The sequence below is a fragment of the Pogona vitticeps genome, chromosome 8 (genome assembly GCF_051106095.1).
Source record: "Pogona vitticeps strain Pit_001003342236 chromosome 8, PviZW2.1, whole genome shotgun sequence".
NCBI classification, from domain to species: Eukaryota; Metazoa; Chordata; class Lepidosauria; order Squamata; family Agamidae; genus Pogona; species Pogona vitticeps.
In genome coordinates, this window is record NC_135790.1 from 11,239,923 (window position 1) to 11,263,185 (window position 23,263).

General features: G+C 41.6%; 1 protein-coding gene across 1 annotated transcript in view; it reads right to left on the bottom strand.

The window, feature by feature from the left end:
* The window catches only part of KCNU1 (potassium calcium-activated channel subfamily U member 1), a 138,379-nt gene that overhangs the window by 55,393 nt on the left and 59,723 nt on the right, over window positions 1–23,263 (bottom strand). Inside the window, exon 19 of the mRNA XM_078379691.1 lies at window positions 2,423–2,522. Coding sequence (XP_078235817.1) covers window positions 2,423–2,522 — 100 coding nt within the window. The remainder of the gene's footprint in view (window positions 1–2,422; window positions 2,523–23,263) is intronic.

A 23,263-nucleotide genomic window follows, 5' to 3' on the forward strand; every position in this document is an offset into this window, starting at 1 on the left:
TGAATGTAGACTTCCAAAGAATAGCAAGGAGAGACAAGAGGGCCTTCTTAAATGAACAATGCAAAGAAATAGAGGAAAATAACAGAAAAGGAAAAACCAGAGATCTGTTCAGGAAAATTGGAGATATTAGAGGAAAATTTTGTGCAAAGATGGACATGATAAAAGACAAAAATGGAAGGGACCTCACAGAAGCAGAAGACATCAAGAAGAGGTGGCAAGAATACACAGAGGAATTATATCAGAAAGTTTTGGATATCCCGGACAACCCAGACAATATAGTTGCTGACCTAGAGCCAGACATCCTGGAGAGTGAGGTCAAGTGGGCCTTAGAAAGCCTGGCTAACAATAAGGCCAGTGGAGGTGATGACATTCCAGTTGAACTATTTAAAATCTTAAAAGATGATGCTGTTAAGGTGCTACATTCAATATGCCAGGAAGTTTGGAAAACTCAACAGTGGCCAGAGGACTAGAAAAGATCAGTCTACATCCCAATCCCAAAGAAGGGCAGTGCCAAAGAATGCTCCAACTACTGGACAATTGCACTCATCTCACACGCTAGCAAGGTTATGCTCAAAATCATACAAGGTAGGCTTCAGCAGTATGTGGACCGAGAACTCCCAGAAGTACAAGCTGGATTCCGAAGGGGCAGAGGAACTCGAGACCAAATTGCCAACATGCGCTGGATTATGGAGAAAGCCAGAGAGTTCCAGAAAAACATCTACTTCTGCTTCATTGACTATGCAAAAGCCTTTGACTGTGTGGACCACAGCAAACTATGGCAAGTCCTAAAAGAAATGGGCGTGCCTGACCACCTTATCCATCTCCTGAGAAACCTATATGTGGGACAGGAAGCAACAGTTAGAACTGGATATGGAACAACTGATTGGTTCAAAATTGGGAAAGGAGTACGACAAGGCTGTATATTGTCACCCTGCTTATTTAACTTATATGCAGAATACATCATGCGGAAGGCTGGACTGGAGGAATCCCAAACCGGAATTAAGATCGCCGGAAGAAATATCAACAACCTCCGATATGCAGATGATACCACTCTGATGGCGGAAAGTAAGGAGGAACTAAAGAACCTTGTAATGAGGGTGAAAGACGAGAGTGCAAAAAATGGTCTGAAACTCAACATCAAAAAAACTAAGATCATGGCCACTGGTCCCATCACCTCCTGGCCAATAGAAGGGAAAGATATGGAGGCAGTGACAGATTTTACTTTCTTGGGCTCCATGATCACTGCAGATGGAGACAGCAGCCCCGAAATTAAAAGACGCCTGCTTCTTGGGAGGAAAGCAATGACAAACCTTGACAGCATCTTAAAAAGCAGAGACATCACCTTGCCAACAAAAGTCCGAATACTCAAAGCTATGGTTTTTCCTGTAGTGTTGTATGGAAGTGAGAGCTGGACCATAAAGAAAGCTGACCGCCGAAGAATTGATGCCTTTGAATTGTGGTGCTGGAGGAGACTCTGGAGAGTTCCCTGGACTGCAAAGAGAACAAACCTATCAATTCTAAAGGAAATCAACCCCGAGTGCTCATTGGAAGGACAGATCCTGAAGCTGAGGCTCCAGTACTTTGGCCACCTCATGAGAAGAGAAGACTCCTTGGAAAGGACTTTGATGTTGGGAAAGTGTGAAGGCAAGAGGAGAAGGGGACGACCGAGGATGAGATGGTTGGACAGTGTCATCGGAGCAACCAACATGAATTTGACACAACTCCGGGAGGCGGTGGAAGATAGGAGGGCCTGGCGTGCTCTGGTCCATGGGGTCACGAAGAGTCGGACACGATTAAACGACTGAACACAAAGATGAAGTTATCAGATCTGGTTAGAGAGAGTGGGAGACTATACTATGTATAATGTTTGTTAGCAGAACAGGCCACTAGAGGGGGTTTCTGTGGGGCTTGGAACTGATTTCCTGTGGATACGCGGGTCCTACTGTACTGTGTATGCAGAATAGAGGGTTGTATCCACTTGTGCCCATTCCGCAGCATTAGTAGTGGAATGGATTTCCATATTCCTTGAATGCTCCCCTGATACTCTTCCAGAGGATTGCAGGACAGAGTATAGTATACTGTGTATACGTGCAAAGCAGATGAGGGGAGTGTACAGTATGACCCTCTTACTTTGGGAAGGTAGGGAAGAAGAAGTATTTATGAGCAGAAATCTACTTGTGAGTTTTTTTTTATAAAGACAAAATATAAGTATAATGTGGAAAAGAGATGAAACTGACATATGAATGGGTAACTGCAATACATCCTCTCAAATAGACTGATCCAGCTATTCATGTCTACAGGTGTTGAAAGCATTAAATTTTGTCCAGAAAAAAAACTGTCATGCTATCTGCCTGCCTGCTTCCCTTTTTATATATGTCTACAAGACAAACACAAATATGTGTACATTTAGATTGGTACCCACCAAGGTAGCCTTTTGAAAACTAACAGCTTCACACCAGTGGAACATTCCAGTTGCATCCAGGGCAGTTTTACTGCGACGTTCTTCCACGATTTCTCCAGGTCTAAGTAGACAAAATAATGAATGATGCTTATTTGTAGTAATACAGCATTAATGATACAGATGGCACTTAAGAAAGAACGAGAGGACTTTAGTCTTGTTTCTAATCTAGAACTTGGCAGCAAGACAAAAAAAAACAGAAAAGAGAAACAGATGGAGTCAGACGTGGAAAGCAGAATACGTGATTTCATAGAGACTTAGCTCAACAGGGAAATGGGACTACTGCATTGTTCTAGAGGCTTCAGAGAACACCTATGTTCTGAAGATGGTGGTCACACAGATGTTTCTGGGAGTTGTAGTTCCAAAAGGCAACACTTCCACATTCTGGTTCTTTGTATGTAGGATAGGAAGTCATTTCAGAATACAGGAGACCTGGGGAGAGCTGATGGAGCAAGATGTGCACACAGATTGGGCCACATAAGGACTTAGAAAGTTACTTGGTAGAAGACCAGTGAATCCTTTTAGCCAGTTTAGTGAATTTCAGTATCTCTACTGAGGATATTGAGGAACATATATTATTTTATATTATTTTAATTATTATCACTTAAATTTGCCAATTGTTCATGTTTAATTTTGATTTTCTAACTGTTATGTTTATTGGCACCATGTCCCTAGGGGACGTGGTGGCGCTGTGGGTTAAACCGAAGAAGCCTCTGTGCTGCAAGGTCAGAAGACCTGCAGTCGTAAAATCGGATCCACACAATGGAGTGCGCTCCCGTCACTTGTCCCAGCTCCTGCCAACCTAGCAGTTTGAAAGCATGTAAATGCAAGTAGATAAATAGGTACTGCCACGATGGGAAGGTAACAGTGTTCTGTGTCTAGTCATGCTGGCCACGTTACCACGGAAACTGTCTTCGGACAAAACGCTGGCTCTATGGCTTGGAAATGGGGATGAGCACCGCCCCCTAGAGTTGGACACAACTGGACAAACTGTCAAGGGGAACCTTTACCTTTACCTATGTTTATTGCTTTGAATTATTCTTGTTGTCGTATTTGTTTAATATGTAAACCACCCAGATTGGCCTTGGCAGCCAGATGGAAGTACAGAAGTCAAGTAAATAAAATAAATAAATAAACATAAAAAGGGAGAAAAAGCAGCCAGACAGAGTTCTGCATTCTAAGACTCCTTCAAAGTAGTTATCTGTCATCATAACTATATATTCTTTAAAGTAATGCTTTTCAATATTTCAGTTTTTCTTTACATTTAAGTATGAATACTGTGAATGCACCCCAAACAAATACTGGAGTTCTACTCATTCCTACCTGAGAATAACCTACATTTGGCAATAGTAGGTGGGTGGGTGGGGACTCACACCAAAATAAGTGTGCATAGGGAAAATGCAAGAAGTTAGGCAGAGCATGTTGTTGCTTTCAGTGATTGCCAGGATTCACAGACAGACTTCCATCATAAATTCACAGAAATCATAGAATTAAAGAAATGTGGGGTTGGAAAGGGCCTAAGGCCACTGAGTCCAACCCCCTGCTCAGTGCAAGGATCCAAATAAAAGTATATGATAGATGGTTCTCTAATTTTCTCTCAAAAGCCCCCAGTGTTGGAATGCTCATTATTTCCCAGTGTAATTGGTTCCATTGCCATACTACTCTAACAGTTAGGACATTTTCCTGATATTCAATTGAAATCTGTTTTCCTGCAAATTGAGTTCATTATTATATTTGCTGCACTCTGGGATGACAGAAAACAGATCCTGCCCCTCCTTTGAATTTCTTGCCTTTCAAGTATTTGAAAAGTGCTATCACATCTCCCCTGAGCCTTCTTTTCTCAAGGCCAAACATGCCCAATTCTTTCAGTTTTTCTTCATATGGCTTCATTTCCACTCCCCTGATCATCCTTTTTGTTCTCCTCTGAACCTGTTCCGATTTGTCAAGATCTTTTTTAAACTGCAGTGGACACAGTATTCAAGGTGAAGGCTAACCAATGTCTGATAGAAGGGAATGAATACTTCACAGGATTCGGAGACTATACCTTTGTTAATGCAAAGGTATAGAATAGCATTGGTCTTTTTTACGGACACATCACACATTTGGCTCATATCAATCTTGTGATCTACAGCAATTCCAAGATTCTTCTCACTCATAGTATTACTAAGCCAAGTACAGTGGTGCCTCGCATTACGATGTTAATTCGTTCCAGCGAAATCACTGTAGAACGAAAACATCGTAAAGCAATTTTAAAAAGCCCATAGGAACAAATTAAAACCCAATTAATGCATTCCTATGGGCTTGAAACTCACCGTCCAGTGAAGATCCTCCATAGCGCGGCCATTTTCGCTGCCTGTGCAGCGAGGAATCCGTCCCAGAAAACAGCGGGTGGCCATTTTTTTTACCCGTCGGCCATTTTGAAACCACCAATCAGCTGTGCGAAAATCTTCATTTTGCAATAATCGGTTAGCGAAGCAGGTAACCGATCATCGCAAAGTGAAAAAAACCCATAGGAAATATCGTTTTGCGATCGCTTTTGCGATCGCAAAAACTTCTTCATTATGCGATTTCTTCGTTAAACGAAGTGCTCGTCTTGCAAGGCACCACTGTATCTCCTATCTTGTAACTGTGTTTTGAAGTTATTTTTCCTAGGTGTAGAACTTTGCACTTACCCCTGGACAGAGGGAACACACCCCTGTTGGTTCTGTCTCTCCTTTCCATCTAATTACAAGAAAGCCACCTTGTTTCTAAACCAGTTCTTGACATCAGTAATGGGCTGGATGAGGGCAAACCAACTGGAACTTAATCTAGACAAGACAGAGGTGCTCCTGATCAATTGGAAGGGAGAGAGGAAATAGGGATAGAACCCGTGCTGAAAACTCAGGTTCTCAGCTTCTTGCGTTCATCCCTGACCCTGGGTGCCGAGGTTATGGCAGTGTCCAGGAGTGCTTTTGCGCAGTTAAAATTGTGCACATTCCTTGAGAGGTCTAACTTGGCTACAGTGATACATGCCACTGGATTACTGTAATGTACTCTGTATGGGGCTGCCTTTGAAGATGGTTCAGAAACTTCAGCTCATGCAAGATTGAGCAGCCAGACTACTAACAGGGACCAGTTATAGGGAGCATAAAATGCCCCTGTTACAACAACTGCAGTGGCTACTGGTCTCTTTCTGGTCCCAATTCGAAAGGGCAGTCATTACTTATAAAGCCCTATACAGTTTTGGTCCAGGCTACCTGAACGACCGTCTCTCCCCACATGAGCCTTTTCATCATTTATTTAAGCTCATCAGAAGAGGCTCTCCTCTCGGTCCCATTGCCACCCAGGCATGGCTGATGGGGAGAAAGCCTTCTCTGTGGCCTCTCTCAGGTAATGAAATGCTGGTCCCCTCCCTTTTATCTTTCCATCAACAGCCAAAAACTAATCTCTTCAGACAGGCATTTAACAGTTATGACTGAATCCCTGAATGCCTTCCTAGAGCTAAGATAGTTTTTAATGTTTACCTGCTTTTAATGAATCAATTGTATTTCAATTAGCATATCGTTTAATTGTTTTTAGTCTTTAACATGTTTTTAATTCTATTACTTTTAATATTGTGAGCTGTCTTGAGTCCCCTTATTGGGGGAGAGGCGGCACAAATAAAACAAATCAATCAATTAATTAATTTGAATTTTGTTCCTGTCTTCCATGGTATTATTAGCTATTCCACCCAATTTTGTGTCATCTGCAAATTTGAAAAGCAACCGCTGCACTCCTTCACCCAAGTCATTAAAAAAAATATTGAAGAGCACTGGGCCCAGGACTGAGCCTTGGGGTACCCCACTTGTTACCTCCTCCCGGTTTAAGAAGGGACCATTGAGAAGTACTCTCTGAATATAGCACCTGACATTAGTGCTATCTAGCCCACACCTAGTAAGCTTGCTAACCTGATTATCATCGGGCACTTTGTTAAAGATGTTGCTGAAGTCAAGATATATCATATCTACAACATCTCACCATCTACCGGGAAGGTTACCCAATTAAAAAAAAAAAGAGAAAGAGAGGGTTGTGATTAGTCAGGCAGAAAATCCCTGTTGGTTTCCATTTATCACCACATTGTTTTCAAGGTGCTTGCACATACTCTGGGGTGCAGTTCACTGGGCCCTGGAGATTTGAACCCATTCAAAGTAATAGGGCATTCCTTGGTTATTTCTTTATCAATCTCAAGCTGCCACCTTGTCCCCTTTGCTTGCATTTCACATTGTGGAGGGCCACAGGCTGTCTTTTGGGAAAAGAGAGAGCTGAAGTAGGACTTGAGCAAAGGTTAGGCATGCCACAGATTTCTTATCAGAGCCCCAAATGTGCAGAGGTGCCTACCTTGCCAAATATCTTTCCAGCTTTCAGTAAGCAGCTGAAGTTGGAATCTGGGTTCAAATATATGAGGCTGGAAGGGAACACGGTATGGGCTGTGTGTTCTTTGCAATATAGTACAGACGTCTTTAAAGGGAGTCACAGATAATAGTGGATAATATGGGAGAATAAATTAGCCAGCATATCTCAGTACGCCTACACCAAGAATAGACATTGCTGTCCATTAGTCATATGGCACCTCCCCAGCATTTCAAACCTCCTCCCTTCTGCCCAGATGATGGATCGGTCAGCTGCTGATTAAATTGTGTTTTGGCAAGGGGGAAGCTATCTTGTTGCAAGCACTTTTAACTCAGCCCAGCTCAGCAAATCAATCAGTGCACACTTTTCCATCATCATAAAACCATGATCTATGTACACAAGCTGTCACAGATGATATCTCCCTTCACTCAAACATTATAGGATGCATCTATGCCCCGGAGGGAACACCTGTCAGAGCTTTGGGTAGGGAAATAAAAAGGCAAGGCTGCTTGAAACACACTTTATCACAAAGGCATCCTTCCCCAGACATAATTGTGAAAGCAAAAGGCGGCGAGGGGGGGGCAAAGGATGCTCGTCTATCTTTCCCTGCCTTAACTAATACTCCCATCTGCCATATTCTCTGCAAAAAGATATGAGCCATTCAGGAACCTACCTTTCTTGGGAGATCAGTGAATCACTTTAGTGAATACAGGTTCTCTGTTGGGGACGTGAAGCAAGGAGGGGGTGGAAAGATGTAGCAGGAAGTGTAGGGTGAAAGGTGAACTTATGGGCAAGTGCTCCCAGGAAATGTCACAACTTTGCTAATTTTCTCCATTTAGCCCTGCCTTTTGGATGGGTAAGGATTGTGTACTATGAGTGTTTGATGAGAATTTTCCCAACTTTCTTAAAAACAAACAAACAAACAAAAACAGAAAGAAGTTGAAATTTCAACCATTTTAATGTGAGGGGGAAATGTTATTGTATGTTTATTACTATCCTGCCTTTCTCCCAATGAAAAAAAATGAAACTATGATCCAGCCATCTTTGGATGCACAGTTTTAAAAATCTGTGTTTGAACTCCCATGTACTCAACCAAATAATCAGGTTTTCCTCTGGAGCCCAAACACAGGACATGTATCTTTGTTTATCAGAAGGGGACTATGACATGATATTTAATGTGAATTCCAGGTATAGTCCTAGACAACTGTGTAGGATAAAAACTAGTCATGCCAATGTATTTAAGATTTCGTCTTTCAAATTTTGTAATTCCCATATCACAACCTAAATCCAATACTGTATGCAGCAGGTCTGAACTCTTTAAAGCCTTGCTCTCCTTACTGATCCCTTTCACACCCATTCAACCCAAGCCCCCAACCCAACAGTTAAATAAGGGCCATTGCAGTATGGTTTATTATTTATGTGCAATTGTTAGAATTACTGTGAGTAATTTAAAAATAAAAGGATTACTACTTGAGATTCAGTCATTGTCCAGAGCCACAACCAGAATCAAGAACTGACCAGGCAAAAATTAGAATCATTTATTCAAACGTCACACAGCAGAACTAATTTGCTGAGTGATCCCTGTGCACTCAGATTAGGCAGAATGCATCCAGACAACCAGTTTTTTAGCCGGTGCTGGTCCTACAGAGGAGGTGCATTCTTCACAGAGGGTTAACAATGCATAGATCTTTTAGCTTTCCACACAGCAGATGCAGAGCTTTGCAACCTATGTCTGCGGTGTACAATCTGTACCCTATGTCAACATATAAGAACTCTGAATATAGAGCTCTCACATCACATCATTTTCCACATTTAGTGCTTTGTTTTTTGAAGTTGTTATACATTCAGGCAAAGTTAAGAGATTTGACAATTTTCAGTGTACACTATAATTCAGAGTCAAAGGTAAGCAACATGTGTTAGGAAGGAGAGTTTGCTTCTTGGCAACTGTTTTCTTCTAGTTGACTCTTTTATACTAGCCCAAAATGTTCTGGAACTTTCCAAACTATGCTGTTGAGCTTTAGTGTCTGTCCAGTATCCTGCTCGTGGATGTAGTGCTTCCTTTCAGCTCCCTCAGTTCAAGTCTGTCAAAGTATATGGTTAGGCAAGACTGCACTGAATGGAGGAGGGTGGATTGTGTGAGTGCACACAATCTTGAAGGTTGTGTCCACTTGAAGAAACACAGTTATAGGTAACTTTGTGGTCTCTGGGCACTAGGAAATTTATTTTGGAAGAGGTACGGATGTCACTGGAAACAGAGGACAAAACAGCTTTACAAAAACTCATGTCTTTACATGTCGTTATGTCTGTTCTCTAGTGAGTGATTAACATAGATGACTATGCCCATGTCTGATAAGATAATGCAACAAATGAAGGCAGTGGGAGCAGCCATGGCTTTCAAGAAATGTGCTGGTACTGTGTCGAAAATGGGCACCTAAGCAAGCTGATAGCATAGTGTGATGGTGGAGGAGATTGACTTTGGCGTGAATTGGCTGACTTTTTTTTTCCTGGTGGGCCAGAAAGGCAAGTTTGAGAGGCATAAAAGCAGAGTGCTCTTCAAACATTGGTTGTGGTAAAAATGATGGATGCTGAATCCCAAAGTGCTTGGCTCCAGGGCAGAGCTTTGATTGGGCTTTGTCAGTTGACTCATTAAATAGCCCTTATTCATTAAAGAGGAGGTGCTCAATAGTGAACCACACATCTGAAGAGAGACTGGCAATCCGAGCCATGCATGTTGCCTAAAAGCCACTGTGCTTCTAAGGGTCTTTTCTGTGCAATCAGCTGCATGATAGGCTGTGTTGCCCTCCTGGATGGTGTATTTCTGCCGGATAGATCATGGCTATGTTATATTCATCTTCCTAAAGGTTGTTCAGCATGACGAAAATATCCTCCCATAGAAGGGGAGTTCTGCTGGTAAGTTCCCATGCAGGCAGAAGAATTGGAACAGTGCTGCAGGTGAATAGATCCTGTGAAACATTGCATCTTACTTTTGGTTAACTTTTGGAGTTGGGTGATGGGTGTTCTCTGCACCACATCCATAATTATGGTGTTTGGGCATGGATGTTTAAAGAGGAATTCAGATTCTTTGTCCTGGACCCAGTAAAGGTGGACAAACTTGTTTGATGTGGGAGGACTGGGAAGAGGGGTTTTGCCATTAGTTTCCCACCAAATGAAGCAAGGATGGGAGCATGGGGATGGCCACCAGGGTTGCTATTTGAGTCTGAGTCCTTTTTAAGATTGGGTCAATTGTTCATTGAATATTTATTTATTTATTTATTTATTTATTTATTTATTTATTTATTTATTTATTTATTTATTTATTTATTTATTTATTTATATGCCTCCCACATTACCCGAAGGTCTCTAGGCGGCTTACAGCATTTAAAATACAATAAAAAGGCAAAATAAAAGTAAAATAATTAAAATGCAATTAAAAATATATATTCTAAAAATTGCCATCAGACCTACAGCTGATATTATTTCAGTTCAAAGCCTTCTGGAACAGGACCCAAGCCGTTCAGGGCTTTATATGTCAAAACAAGCACTTTGAATTGGGCTCGGGCAGCAACTGGTAGCCAATGTAACTTAAACAGAATCGGCTTGATATGTTCCCTAGCGGCCCCACCACTCACCATCTGCGCAGCTCAATTCTGGACCAGCTGCAGTCCCCGGACTGTCTTCAAAGGCAGCCCCACGTAGCTGATTGGTGAAAAAATAGGATATCTTCTATGGGCAAGGATGAGTCAATGTAAGCCACATTAGTCTATTGGGATCCACAACTGTCTAAATCTAAGGGATCATTATTAGATGGTAGTGATGTTTTCAAGAGCAGTGGTATTGAAGGATTTAGCTCTGGACATGGCAGGTATCAAGGACAATACTGTTGAAAGCATTGCAGCTGTTGTCATTGTGGAGCTCATATATGCAACATGTGGCCAGCGTAGACCTGGCAACATCATGGATCCCAGATGTGGAGGTGGGAGCACTGGATTTGAGAGAGGTGGTGCTGATGTTGGATTTGAGGAGACTGGTACTGGTATCAGAGCTTTAGGAACTGTGAATGGTACTGAGGGTGCTGCCAAGACAAAATGTGATACCATGGAGAGAAGGGCCATGAAAGTTACTGAATAGTTTTCCAATTATGGTGGTTGAGAGGAGATAAAGGATCACAATGATGTTGTTGTTCTGTGGTAAGGTCTTCCTTGACTTCCAAGGGAGTTCAGGCAGTGTGGGAGATCATTCCCTCTGGGAAGGAGGTGAAACCTCCACAGGTGGATAGTTCCCCCCCCCCACCTCCACCTTTGTCTTTGTCTTTTTCTTTTTGGGCTCCAGCAGCAAGGCAAGGTAAACAGTTGCAGTACTGTGTTCAGCTGCAGTATTGAGTTTTGAGGATGCTACCCACTGAAGCCCTGAAACGGAAATATCCAAACCACAGCATGGAGCATAGGCCGAGATGGTGAATGCAAGGGAAAACCCCAGAAGCTCACTCCTTTTTTCATCAGTTCACCAATTCCCACCCAAATATAAAGCAGTTATTAGGGCTGTTTTTCAATGTGTAAATGATAGTGAGTAGAAGACAGTATCCTGTAGACCAGAGGTCTCCAACCCCTGGTCCGTGGCCTGAGCTGGACTGGACCGCGGAGACAGACCTCTCCCCCACCCCTACACGCACTCCCCCTGCACAGCCTGTTTGCCCCTGCATGCAAGCGTATGAATGCTGTGCCGCCCTTTGCGCATGAGCATGAATGTACACACCTATATGAGCGCTCCCACTCCTTTGTGCATGTGTGTGTCCACAGGGGGGTGCCCCACTTTTCCCACTTGGTCCGCGAGGCTAAAAAGGTTGGGGACGTATTTATCCTATGTAAAAATCATGTGGATCCAAGAATTGCTGGATAGCTTGATGGCTTGGGTCTCTGTCTGTGAAGCCAGAGATTGGGAATTCAGTTCCTCACAGTGCCTCCTTGTCCAGGGCTGGACTTGTTGATCTGTAGGTTCCCTTCCAGCTCTGCAGATAGAAGGTTGTTACTATTATTGCTATTGCTATTTGGATGTTGAATCATGGCAACTGGACTTCTTTCTTGTTAAGCTGAAACGTTTCGATACTCATCCAAGTAGCTTCTTCAATCTGAGTTGGTAGGGGACCCCTGATATATCCTCCATGTTGGTTTCACTTCCCCCTGGTCTGAATAGGCTTGTTTGAAAGGCAAAGGACTGGGGGTGAGTGAAAATCCCTCCTCTGCAGACCTTCTCCACACATTGTCATGGGTCACTAACAGTCGTTAACAGTTACGATTACCCCCCATCCTTTGTCCATCTAATGACCCTATTCAGACCAGGGGGAAGTGAAACCAAAGTGGAGGATATGTCAAGGGATATATCAAGGATCTCCTGCCAACTCTCCTCAGACTGAAAAAGCTACCTGGATGAGTAGCGAAACATTTCAAGCTAATAAGAAAGAAGTCCAGTTGCCATGACTCAACTTCCAGATAACCTCACCTGGATGACTGAGAATTTTCACAGTTATCCTTATAGTTATTCTCCATGCCTTTGATCTGTGTTTTTGCACCACTGCAAAACAGTGCGTTCAGGGATCTGTGATTTCTGTTGTGTTCTGTGGGCAGAGTTGGGATCTGTGTTTGGGCAGTGGTTTTGGATAATCCTGCAGAAAAATCATGTGGCTCCATGAGCATCTCTGACTTATATTGATGTTTTGCACCACTGCAAAGTCATGAGCTGTGGGACCTATGATTTCTGTCTTGCAGTCTCTGGGAAGAGATGGGACCTATGATTGGACAGTGGTTTGGGGATAACCCTACATCATAATCATGTGGATTCATGGGGATCTATGAATCAGATTCTTTTTTGCACCACTGCAAAGCCATGCACTTAGGGACCCATAATTTCTGTGTTGTAGTCTGTTGGTGCAAATAGGATCTGACAATGGTTTAGGGAGGATAACATCTGAAAATCATATGAAATAATGTGGATCCATAAACGTAGGAGTAAACTGGGTAAACGTACTCACAAGTAAACTGAGTAAAACTTGCTTTGAGATCACAAAGGGGAAAAACAGTAATTTCACAGCTTAAATGAGTGAGCTGCTGTACAGTATATTGTTATCAATTTTAAATGCAACTTTTAAAATATTTCCGCAGGTAGGGGCTAAAAATGTGTGGTCAGGAAGAAATTAAATCCTTTTTTTTCCACACTGAGGCCATGACAGAGTTAAAAGTGACAGACACCTGCCCTGTGGACTGACTGGAGACACATTTTGATTGGCCAGAATGCCATGCTATGCAAATAGTTCAGAACTTATTTAAAAAGGCAGCGATTTCAGAGGTTTCAGGAGTTAAAAAGCAGTAATTAAAGGGTCTGAATTCAAGCCATGATTGCCCCAATTACTGTGGGTGAGGAAAGACATTAAAACTGAGGTTTTTCTCCTCAGGTATGCCAATTTTGTCTTATCTAAATTTTCATCTCTTTTCTATTAGCTGACGAAATGGTCACTTGGTTCTGCATGGGGGTAAAAGTGTTACTTTTTAGAAAATCACAACTCCAAAGCCCTCTGCTCAAATGTCCCCATATTTTGCACAGCACAAGGGCAGAATTTCTGCTGCATCTGTGGCAAATTTAGAGCTAATCTGAGGTCCAATTTCTTAATTATAATTTTTGTTTGGCCCCCCATCTTTTGATTTTGCTTGTAGAGTCCTGTTTATTGTACTTGTGCAAAATATATAGCACAGCTACCATTGTGCAATACTAGTCCGTGAGTACAATAAAAAAAACTCCTCTAGCCAGAGAAACTAAAAAAAAAAAAGTTTTTGACTCAGAATTTTACTCTTTTTTTCCCCTTCTCCCTCCCCTATTTCTTTTTGAAATATTTTGGTGTCCTAATAAAGCTTTTATCCAGCTTGGCTTTGGAAAAAAAAGTGAGAGGGGCTGACAATATGGACTAAAGCACCTGCCTCACTGCTTATTCTGAAAAGTTTGAAAAAGCTACTTCTTTCACCCTCAATCAACATTAAGTAACTCATGGTATTAGGTGACATTAAAACAATGGATCATTTTAAATTGTGTCACTTGCAATGAAAGGAAAATCTGTCAGCTTCACACATACCCACCCTCCACAAACCCAACATTCTAACTTTATAGACTCCAGGTTCCTTCTGTCTTTAACAAATTTTGATTAACAAATTCTGGCAAATCCTTCAGAAACAAGCTGAAATGATTGAAAAGAAGAAAAAAGCCAAATAGTCCTTGTATACAATCTGAAGGCAAGAGTACAGATGTTGATCAGGCTGAGTACCACAGAGCTGTAAATGATGCAGGAAAAACTACAACATACAGTTGCCAAAAATCATGGCTAGATGTCCATGCCAAGTCACTTTTATAAAAGTGAGTTTCAAAATAGGGGATGGAAACTCAAGTCAGGAATGTTGGTTTCAAATTCCACCCCAGTGGTGTTGATTGGATTGTCTCTCCCGAATATGCGCCACACAAAACAAGTAAATGAAAAGCCCTAATGGGCACCACACTTCAGAAAAGATGCTGACAGATTGGAACAAGTCCAGAGGTGGGCAACAAGGAAGATCAGGGAGCTGGAAACCAAACCTGATGAGGAAAAAAGGAAATAATTGGGCACGTTTAGCCTTGAGAGAAGAAGACTGAGGGGAGATATGATACCACTTCTCAAATAATTGAAAGGTTGTCATACAGAGGAGGGGCAGGACCTGTTTTCAATAATCTCTGAGTGCAGGACATACAACAATGGATTTAGGTTACAGGAAGCCAGATTTCAGTTGATGATTAGAAAAAAGCCTCCTAACTCTTAGAGCAGAATGACAATGGAACCTGTTACCTCGGTAAGTGGTGAGTGCTCCAACACTGGAGGCATTCAAGAGAAATTTAGACAACTGCCTGGAGATAATCTTTGATTTATATTCCTTCATTGAAGAGGGGGTTGGACTTGATGGCCTTTTAGGCCCCTTCCAACTTCATTGTTCTATGATTCTATGTAAAACCAGCCAACTGGAATAAAAGGCAACTGTGCCTTCTGCTTTTTGCATTGGTGGTTCTCTCAGTATGTACACATAAACAGACTCAGAATCAGGAAGAGTCAAGGTTCTTATGGCAAGACTGGAAAACTAAATAAAATTAGCCCTCTTGCATTTGGTGATGCAACTTAGCAAATCAAATCAACTAGGCCAGACAACAAGGCTATACATAATATATGTTTAGGAGCTGAGACAGTTCGAGGGATGTGATTCAAAGCAGTGCTTTGTATCTGAGATATTAAATGTACAAAAGAAGGAAAGGCTTATGTCCTGAAGACTAATCACTAACAAAGTAAGCTCATTTGTAAATTACAGGAGCTCATGCAGGTGACAATCCTACACAATCCGCACTTAAGGGAACTTGTCTTTTAACAATGGGCTATTTATAACACATGGTTGGTCCTTTCAGACAAGTATGCACATTGTTGATTATGTACATAAAAACAGAAATATATAAAATAATGGTAGCCATTATTTTAGCAAATGAGTATATAAGAAAAGAAGCATCCTGGTAGAAAAGGCTGATAAAATGCCATTCTCCTGTCATCAGAGAAATTTGCCAGTGGCACATGAAGGCATGCTTAACTGTAACATGTAAAGGCATCGACAATTTGGTAGAGAGACTTTATTCGGAAGGAAGGAAGGAAGGAAGGAAGGAAGGAAGGAAGGAAGGAAGGAAGGAAGGAAGGAAGGAAGGGAGGGAGGGAGGGAGGGAGGGAAGGAAGGGAGGGAGGGAAGGAAGGGAGGGAGGAAGGAAGGAAATATTCTCTGATGGACCAGGGTGCTGCCTTCTAGGCTGTTTAACTTGAAAGGTAGAGCTTTCTCCAGAAAGAATCTCAACAGCTAGAATTTCCCAGAAGCCCGGCTATGGGGTAAAAGACAGGTAAGGTCAGAAGTTAAAACCACCCTGTACGAACCGACAAAGAAAAGGGGAACTTGCTTTAATATAACAACACATTCACCCACCCTTGCCTGTCTCTCTCTTCTGGAGAACAGAGTTTTACACTTGTCCTTCACACAAATAACCCGAGGGTGGGAATTATTCAGAAAGCTCATGTTTGACACCCCATCTGTTCATTTCTGACAGCGATATATAATGTAAAGCTATAAAAACTTGAAAAATAATGCAACATAAAAAGGGATTGACTCGACTCCAAGAGGCCATAAACGGTAACAAATACCACTGTGTGATTTATTTTGTGCTGTAATCTTTACAGTAAGTCATCTTTCAGACATTTCCTTGTGACAGGTTTTAATAATATTAATGCCCAGAGCAATCCAAATCATCGCCAATAGACATATTTATCAAGCTGCCAATCCAAGTAAATGAAATTCTATAAGCAATAATGTAACATGTTAAAAGGGAGCTAATAAAACAAGTCAGTGAAGAAATATTACTTCAAAGAATTCTCCTCTCTCTCTCTCTCTGTCTCTAATCCGTCCCTGAATGTTATACAGCCAAAATGCAAATCTTTCTCTCCTACTTTTGTGATTTATCACTCCAAAAATATCAGTGACCTTTTTGCCGACTTTTGCACAACCTCTCCCACACATTCATAAAGAGCATTCATAAAGAGCACAATGCATGCGGCCAAATTAAGCGAATGCAGGGGTGCTTAGCATTATTGACTTCCTCTCCCATCCCCACCCTGCTGCCTTGCCTCAGAACTAGAATATGACAGGTAGCATCAAAGAGCAAGATCTGAAGTCCAGGTGATTTATGAAAGACTGACAACCCATAATTGCACCTTGGCAACTCAACAAGTCTTTAAGGCAATTATCTAGATGTTAGATAGGTTTCAATTAAGAAGGAACACGAAACTGATGTGTGTTTTTTTTGTCCTGCATGTTTTTAACTCAAGATTTCTGTCTCATTTAAACCATTTGTATTTAATTTGACTTTTAAACAAATGTTTCATTTATTAGACAGATTCAGGTTTTTAACACAATCAATAGGCAACATTATAGGGATACAAATCTTTACTTGCATCATTCTTTCAGCCAAGAACAAAACGTTTCAAAATCCTCCACCCCCCCAAAAAAAACTGGGTGAGATGATAAGAGGTGTTGTGCATTTTTACCATTTTGACAAAATTTTGTATGAAAAAATTCCAAACTGCTTAAAAAGGTGCTGGCCTTTTTGCTCTTGTGCAGCAGCACAAAATCTTGCAATGTTGAATTTTGGGGGATCCTTAGAGCACCATGTATAGTGCTCTGGTCAGCTCATTCATACTTTTACCTATTAAAGAGCAGGTTCTCAGTTTACACTGAAAAAATATTCCAAAAACAAGACCTGACAGCTTCAGGCAAAGGAGATGAACTAAACAAAGAAAAGGTCTTTTCCTTCCTTCCAGTCAATTTCAGAGGACATACGTTACTCCTCTCCATCCCAATTTACTCTAAAAACAAGCCTATGACATAGGTCAGGTTGAGAAATTGTGACACTCCCCAAGGTTACCCACTGAATGCCACATGCCACTACAAATTTGAACCTGGATCTCCCAGGACTAAGGCCAGTTTGGTGGCTTCCAAAAGAATGAAAAAGTTGTTTACAGAATTTGTGGACATCCTTCTTTATCAAGAACAAGGAAAGGAAGATACTGAAGGTATGTGATGCAATCATCTTGCTGAAGCTGAGCAGGGGCTTGGGTTTAGTCAAGAGAATGGTAGGCTTCACAGATAATCTATAATTTTATTTATTTATTTATTTATTTATTTATTTATTTATTTATTTATTTATTTATTTATTTAATTTATGCCCCGCTTATCTGGTCAGTGAGGACCACTTTCCATCATGAAGAAAGATGGGGCATCAGTGGAAATCAAACAATTCAGTCTTCCCAAGGTTTTCAAGCTGTATTGCAGTGATCTTTATCAATAAGACAAGAAACAAGACATCAGGTATTTCTGAATCATGGCACCCCTATTTATTTATTTATTTATTTATTTATTTATTTATTTATTTATTTATTTATTTATTTATTTATTTATAAATTGTGGTCTCTGTGCTAGGGACAGGGAACATACAGGCTCCAGATGTTGCAAGACAACTCTAATCAGCTCATTTCAGCATAATCAGTTGTGAGGAATGCTGGGAGCTCCAGTCTGGGAACATGTTCTAATCTACACCCATGCTCCACACTCAAAAAAAAAAAAGATAGTGGGAAAGAATCTATTACCTATGATCCACTGTGCCCCTCATTTTCCACTTGTAGATAAAGTCTGGGATAGCTATGTTGGCACAAAAGAAATGCTAATATATGTATTAAGATGTTATAATTGATAGATCTACTTTATTTGTAGCAGAAAATTGCACGATTTTTAATTATGTGTTCATATGAAATACAGGTAAAACTAAAAACAAATTAAAATGTTATTTTTGATGAGTTGTAGGCTACTTCAATAGTATTATCTTTCCATTTGCTATATTTTCTTTTGTACACATGACGGGATGTACATTGCATGCAAATAACTGTTGCACTGATTGAATTTCTCCAGTCGTAGAAAATTTGTCTTGTATCCAAGTAGACCCATTTTTCTTGATTGTCCTTTGATCTTCCTACTTTGGTTCAAAGTCTGTTAAGTGATATCCAGATGGTCCAACTAGAATCTTGTCCTGGTGGAAGACACTCTTCGGCACTTATATATTTGGCAAGGTGTGTTGCTTTTGTTCTCCATAGGTTTAGCATAGTCTCTTCTGGTTTAATATTTAGACCTTGAGATCAGTGCAGAAAGCTTTTCTTCAATTTTAGCTGTTATCTAAGGGTTTGGTGTCCATGAAGTGGGTGAGTTTAGTACTGTATGACCTTAGTTTCTTCCTTTTTTTTATTTTTTTATTTTTTTTTGCTAGAATGTCTCAACATACTTCTGGAGGAGCAATGCCAGCCAAATAGCAGACTTTTTTAATGGGGGGGGGGTAGGTTTCAGGCAGGCAGTAATAATCCTGCATGATTCAATAAGAATGACTTCCACTTGTTTGGCATATGCCGAGTTGTGCCAAACAGCACTAGAATATTCTGCTGTGGAGTAGCACAAAACTGTGCTTCTTATTAGACCAACTGAAAAGCACAAAAAATAAGCAAAAGCATAATTATGCAAACATTTCTAGAGAGTGAATGCTTTTAGCAAGGCGACTCCTCTGTCTTGTGCAAACATACTACTAGATGTTACAAGGCCGGAAGCTGAGGAATTTTCTTTTTGTGTAGAGTCACATATAAAATGTGCAGCAGGGTAAAATTGTGCAGTTGGAGAGCTGTAGCTGGCAAAATCAGACACGTGTCATACATTGGTGAAAGCTTTGGAATGGAACTGTATTTCAGCCTGAGTATACAGAGAGACTGCCAGAAATTTCTGAAGCATTCAAGAATGATTTTGAACTAAGGGAGGGGATGGGGAGGAACCAATCAGCTCATGTTTTATGACACTGGTTCTTAACCTTGGGTTACTCAGGAGTTTTGGACTGCAACTCCCAGAAGCCTTCACCACCAACTGTGCTGGCTGGGGTTTCTGGGAGTTGCAGTTCAAAAACATCCGAGTAACAAAGGTTAAGAACCACTGTTTTATGAGGTAGCAGGAATAGATACAGTGGTGCCTCGCACAACGAGCGCCTCGTAGAGCGATGAATTCGCTCTACGAGGATGCTTTTGCGATCGCTAATGCGATCGCACAGCGATGGCCCCAATGGGCGAAAATCGCAGAGCGAAGGTCGTTAAGCGGTTCACTTACCGACCTTCGCTTTGCGACCCGCCGATCAACTGTTCCGCGGCTTCAAAATGGCCGCCGGAACAGCCGAAAGGGCCGGGTGCAGCGTTTTTGCGCCCTTGGTAAGCAAGGGGAGGGCGCGAAAACGCTGCCGGAACAGCCGAAATGGCTGCGCGCAGCGTTTTCGCGCTCTCCCCTTGCTTACTAAGGGTGCGAAAACGCTGCGCCCGGCCCTTTCGGCTGTTCCGGCGGCCATTTTGAAGCCGTGGAACAGCTGATCGCAGCCATTTTCGTGCCCTCATTCAGCGAGGGGAGGGCGCGAAAATGGCTGCCGGACCCCGGAAGCATCGCTGAACGGTGAGTTTTCAGCCGATTTGGAATGCATTAAACGATGTTTAATGCGTTCCAATGGGCTTTTCTGCCCCGCTCAGCGATGTTTCACACAGCGAGGGTTAATCCGGGACGGATTAACCTCGCTGTGCGAGGCACCACTGTACAATGCTTTCTTATGGAAGGAAGGCAGATGCATACAAGAATTGTACAGTAGAAAAGAACTACTGACTCCTATGGAGAAATCTCCACTGATATGTGGGGCAAGCAACGAACAAGGGACGCTTTATGAGGTTTTTTTGTTTTTTTTGTGTGTGTGTTTTGTCTGTGAGGTGACTGATGGGACATCTCTGCAGCTGGAAAGTCTGTTGTCAAAAAATAAATAAATAAACTGTGTCCTGAGGAGGGCTTCTATGACTCTAGAATGCAGAAGGAACCTTAGATCAGAATCATAACTGAACTTGGAGGAATGAACTGATGGAAGCCTGAAGATGTTTATATCTTTTTTTCTTTGTGAAGAAGTTTAACAGTACAGTTTAACATGGGAGTAAAGCCTGGAAGTAGATCCAACATTTTTCAGAAGGCTTTTTTATCAATCTATTTCTCAGAATCTCTCCCCTCCCAAGAAGAAAGCTAGGGGACTGCGCTATGTAGCTATGGTTAGAATTAGGAATATTTATTTATTTCTGATATAACCATGGGGCTGAGCAAAGAGTTGGAGCAATCACAGAGAAATAGTATCCTGCAGGTATCCCATGTTAAATCAGGCATTGATTAAATATATTCAAATGAAAAAAGATACCAAGTAAGGACAGGAGAAATTAAAAGAAGAAATTAAAAGAGTGTAAGGAAGATGATGAGCAAACACCAAAGGAGGAGAATGGCCAATAACAGGCCTCATTGAAGTCCAAGATCTCTCCTACCAACTCCAGTCACCAAGGCTCTCAGAGTGAAATCACTGGACGATAGCAACTGCTCTTCACTTTTTTAAAATTTAGGGCCGAGTATGCATGTTTCTATACCTGCCTGCCTTCCCATATGGCTTTTGAGTGCTTCACTTCAATTTATCTTTTTTTGTGGGTATGACTATTATTATGCAAATAATATATATATATATAATAGCTTTTTCCTGAATTTTCCTTGTGTCTTCTGTGCTGGAGGTGGGCTGGCACTGTGAAACCCTCTGACCCCAGATCATAGCTGTTTGCATTCTCCATTCTAAATGCAAGGTACTGCATCTAGAAAAAAAAGAAACCAAACACAGAGTTACAAGATTTGGGATGCCTGGCTCAGCGAGAAGGATCTTGGAATTCTTGTAGGTCACAAGCTGAACATGAGCCAACAGTGTGATGTGGCTACATAAAAGGCAAATGCTATTTGTAGCGAACAGCTCTGATTTCACCAACCTATCACTGTGGAACATTGACGCAGGAGCCAATGAGTGAACGGAAGGTGGAGCGAGGGGAAAAGAAAAAGGAAGGGAGAGAGAGAGGGAGGAGAGAGAGAGAGAGACGGTGTGTGGCTTAAAAGGAGTGAAGTGTGAGTTAGAGAACTGTAAACGTGGAGATTGAAACAGAGGGATAAAAGAGTTAAGAAAAAGTATTCTAATAGATCCAATTTAAGTGATTTGCATCCTGTAATTTATTCTACATGTCCTCACTGATTATCATCTTCCCTTGTTAAATAAATGATTGGTGTTTTGGCATTACACGTGTCCTGGCATTGACTTGATATTAAAACATTAATATAATATCTGGTGGCAGCGAAGAGAAAGGAAGAAGAACCTTGTGGAGACCAGGGAAATAGGGACTTCAAAGGTGATTGCAACATTATTTAATGCTGTATTGATGGAAATACAGTCTCCAAATCCCATGAGGTACTTGTTCCTCTCTATTCAGAACTGGTTAGGCCTCATCTTGAGTATTGTGCCCATTTCTGAACACCGCACTTCAAGAAGGATGCTGACAAATTGGAACAAGTTTAGAGGAGGGCAACAAGGATGATCAGGGGGCTGGAAACCAAGCGCTATGAGGAAAGACTGAAAGAACTGGGCATGTTTCGCCTTGAGAAAAGAAGACTGAGAGGAGATACAATACCACTTGAAAGGCTGTCATTCAGAGGAGAGGCAGGATCTGTTCTTGATCAACCGAGAGGGCAGGACACGCAATAATGGGCTCAAGTTATAGGAAGCCAGATTTCAGTTGAATATCAGGAAAAACTTCCTGTTAGAGCAATACGGCAATGGAACCAATTACCTTGGCAGGTGGTGAATGTTTCAGCACTGGAAGCATTCAAGAGAAACTTAGACAGCCACCTGGCAGATTATCCTTTGATTTGTATTCTTGCATTGAGCGGGGGGTGGGAATTGGACTCAGTGACCTTATAGACCCCTTCCAACTTCATGATTCTAAGATTCTATGATTCATAGGACTGTTTTCGTATTTAATGGAGATGTCTTGAAGAACACAAATATTGGCATGTCCCCAGACAAGAACTAAGCCAACTTGTCTCAAAAAGAGCACGAGGCAGGCCAAGCATTGATCCTGATGTTCTCATTTGGGCATGGAGATAGTGGTGGGAGTCATTGTACGTATCTAAAACAAGCCAGAAATGAATGAAAGACCTGACAGCGTTATCAGAGGCAGATCAATTAAACATAGGAAATACCCCCTGCATTGCCATTATTGTAAGCATCCTGCTGTTCCCTGTGCTTCAACCATACCAAGAGTAATCTCAGATTGGAAAACCCTGAAACAAAAATGATAGATGTCTCCATAATCTATAGAGACTGGGATAGAAAATTGGAGCCTGCTGTTTTCACCCCTCCCTAATGTTAAGGTCCTGAACGTCAATGAATGCAAATAAGTCAAAGTTAAATTTTATCCATAGAATGAGAGTGTGCAACAACAGACAATAACATGGCTCCACATCCATTCCCTGTCCTTGATCAGGAGTGAGGATATGCTCCGGGACACTCACTGCATCTGTCTTGCCTCCAATACTACTGGAGTCATGAGTCAGGCATAATATTCAGCAAGGATATACACAGATGCCATTGGTACAGCCTATTCTATGTGGTCAACACAACAGACATCTGAAAATGGACCACATATGCTAGGCCTACAAGCATCACTTGAGATAGAAATCTTTATTTGTATCACCCTTTCATGTGAGAACAGAAGCACACAGTTCTTCTCTTGCGAGAGAATGAGGTATTCAGTGGCCCTCACAACCTCAGATGAAAATAAGAATGTGAATTATTTTTGGGCAAATTAAGAAAATTTGGCAAATACAGTGGTGCCCTGCTAGACGATTTCCCCGCAAAACGACGAATCTGCATGACGATGAGTTT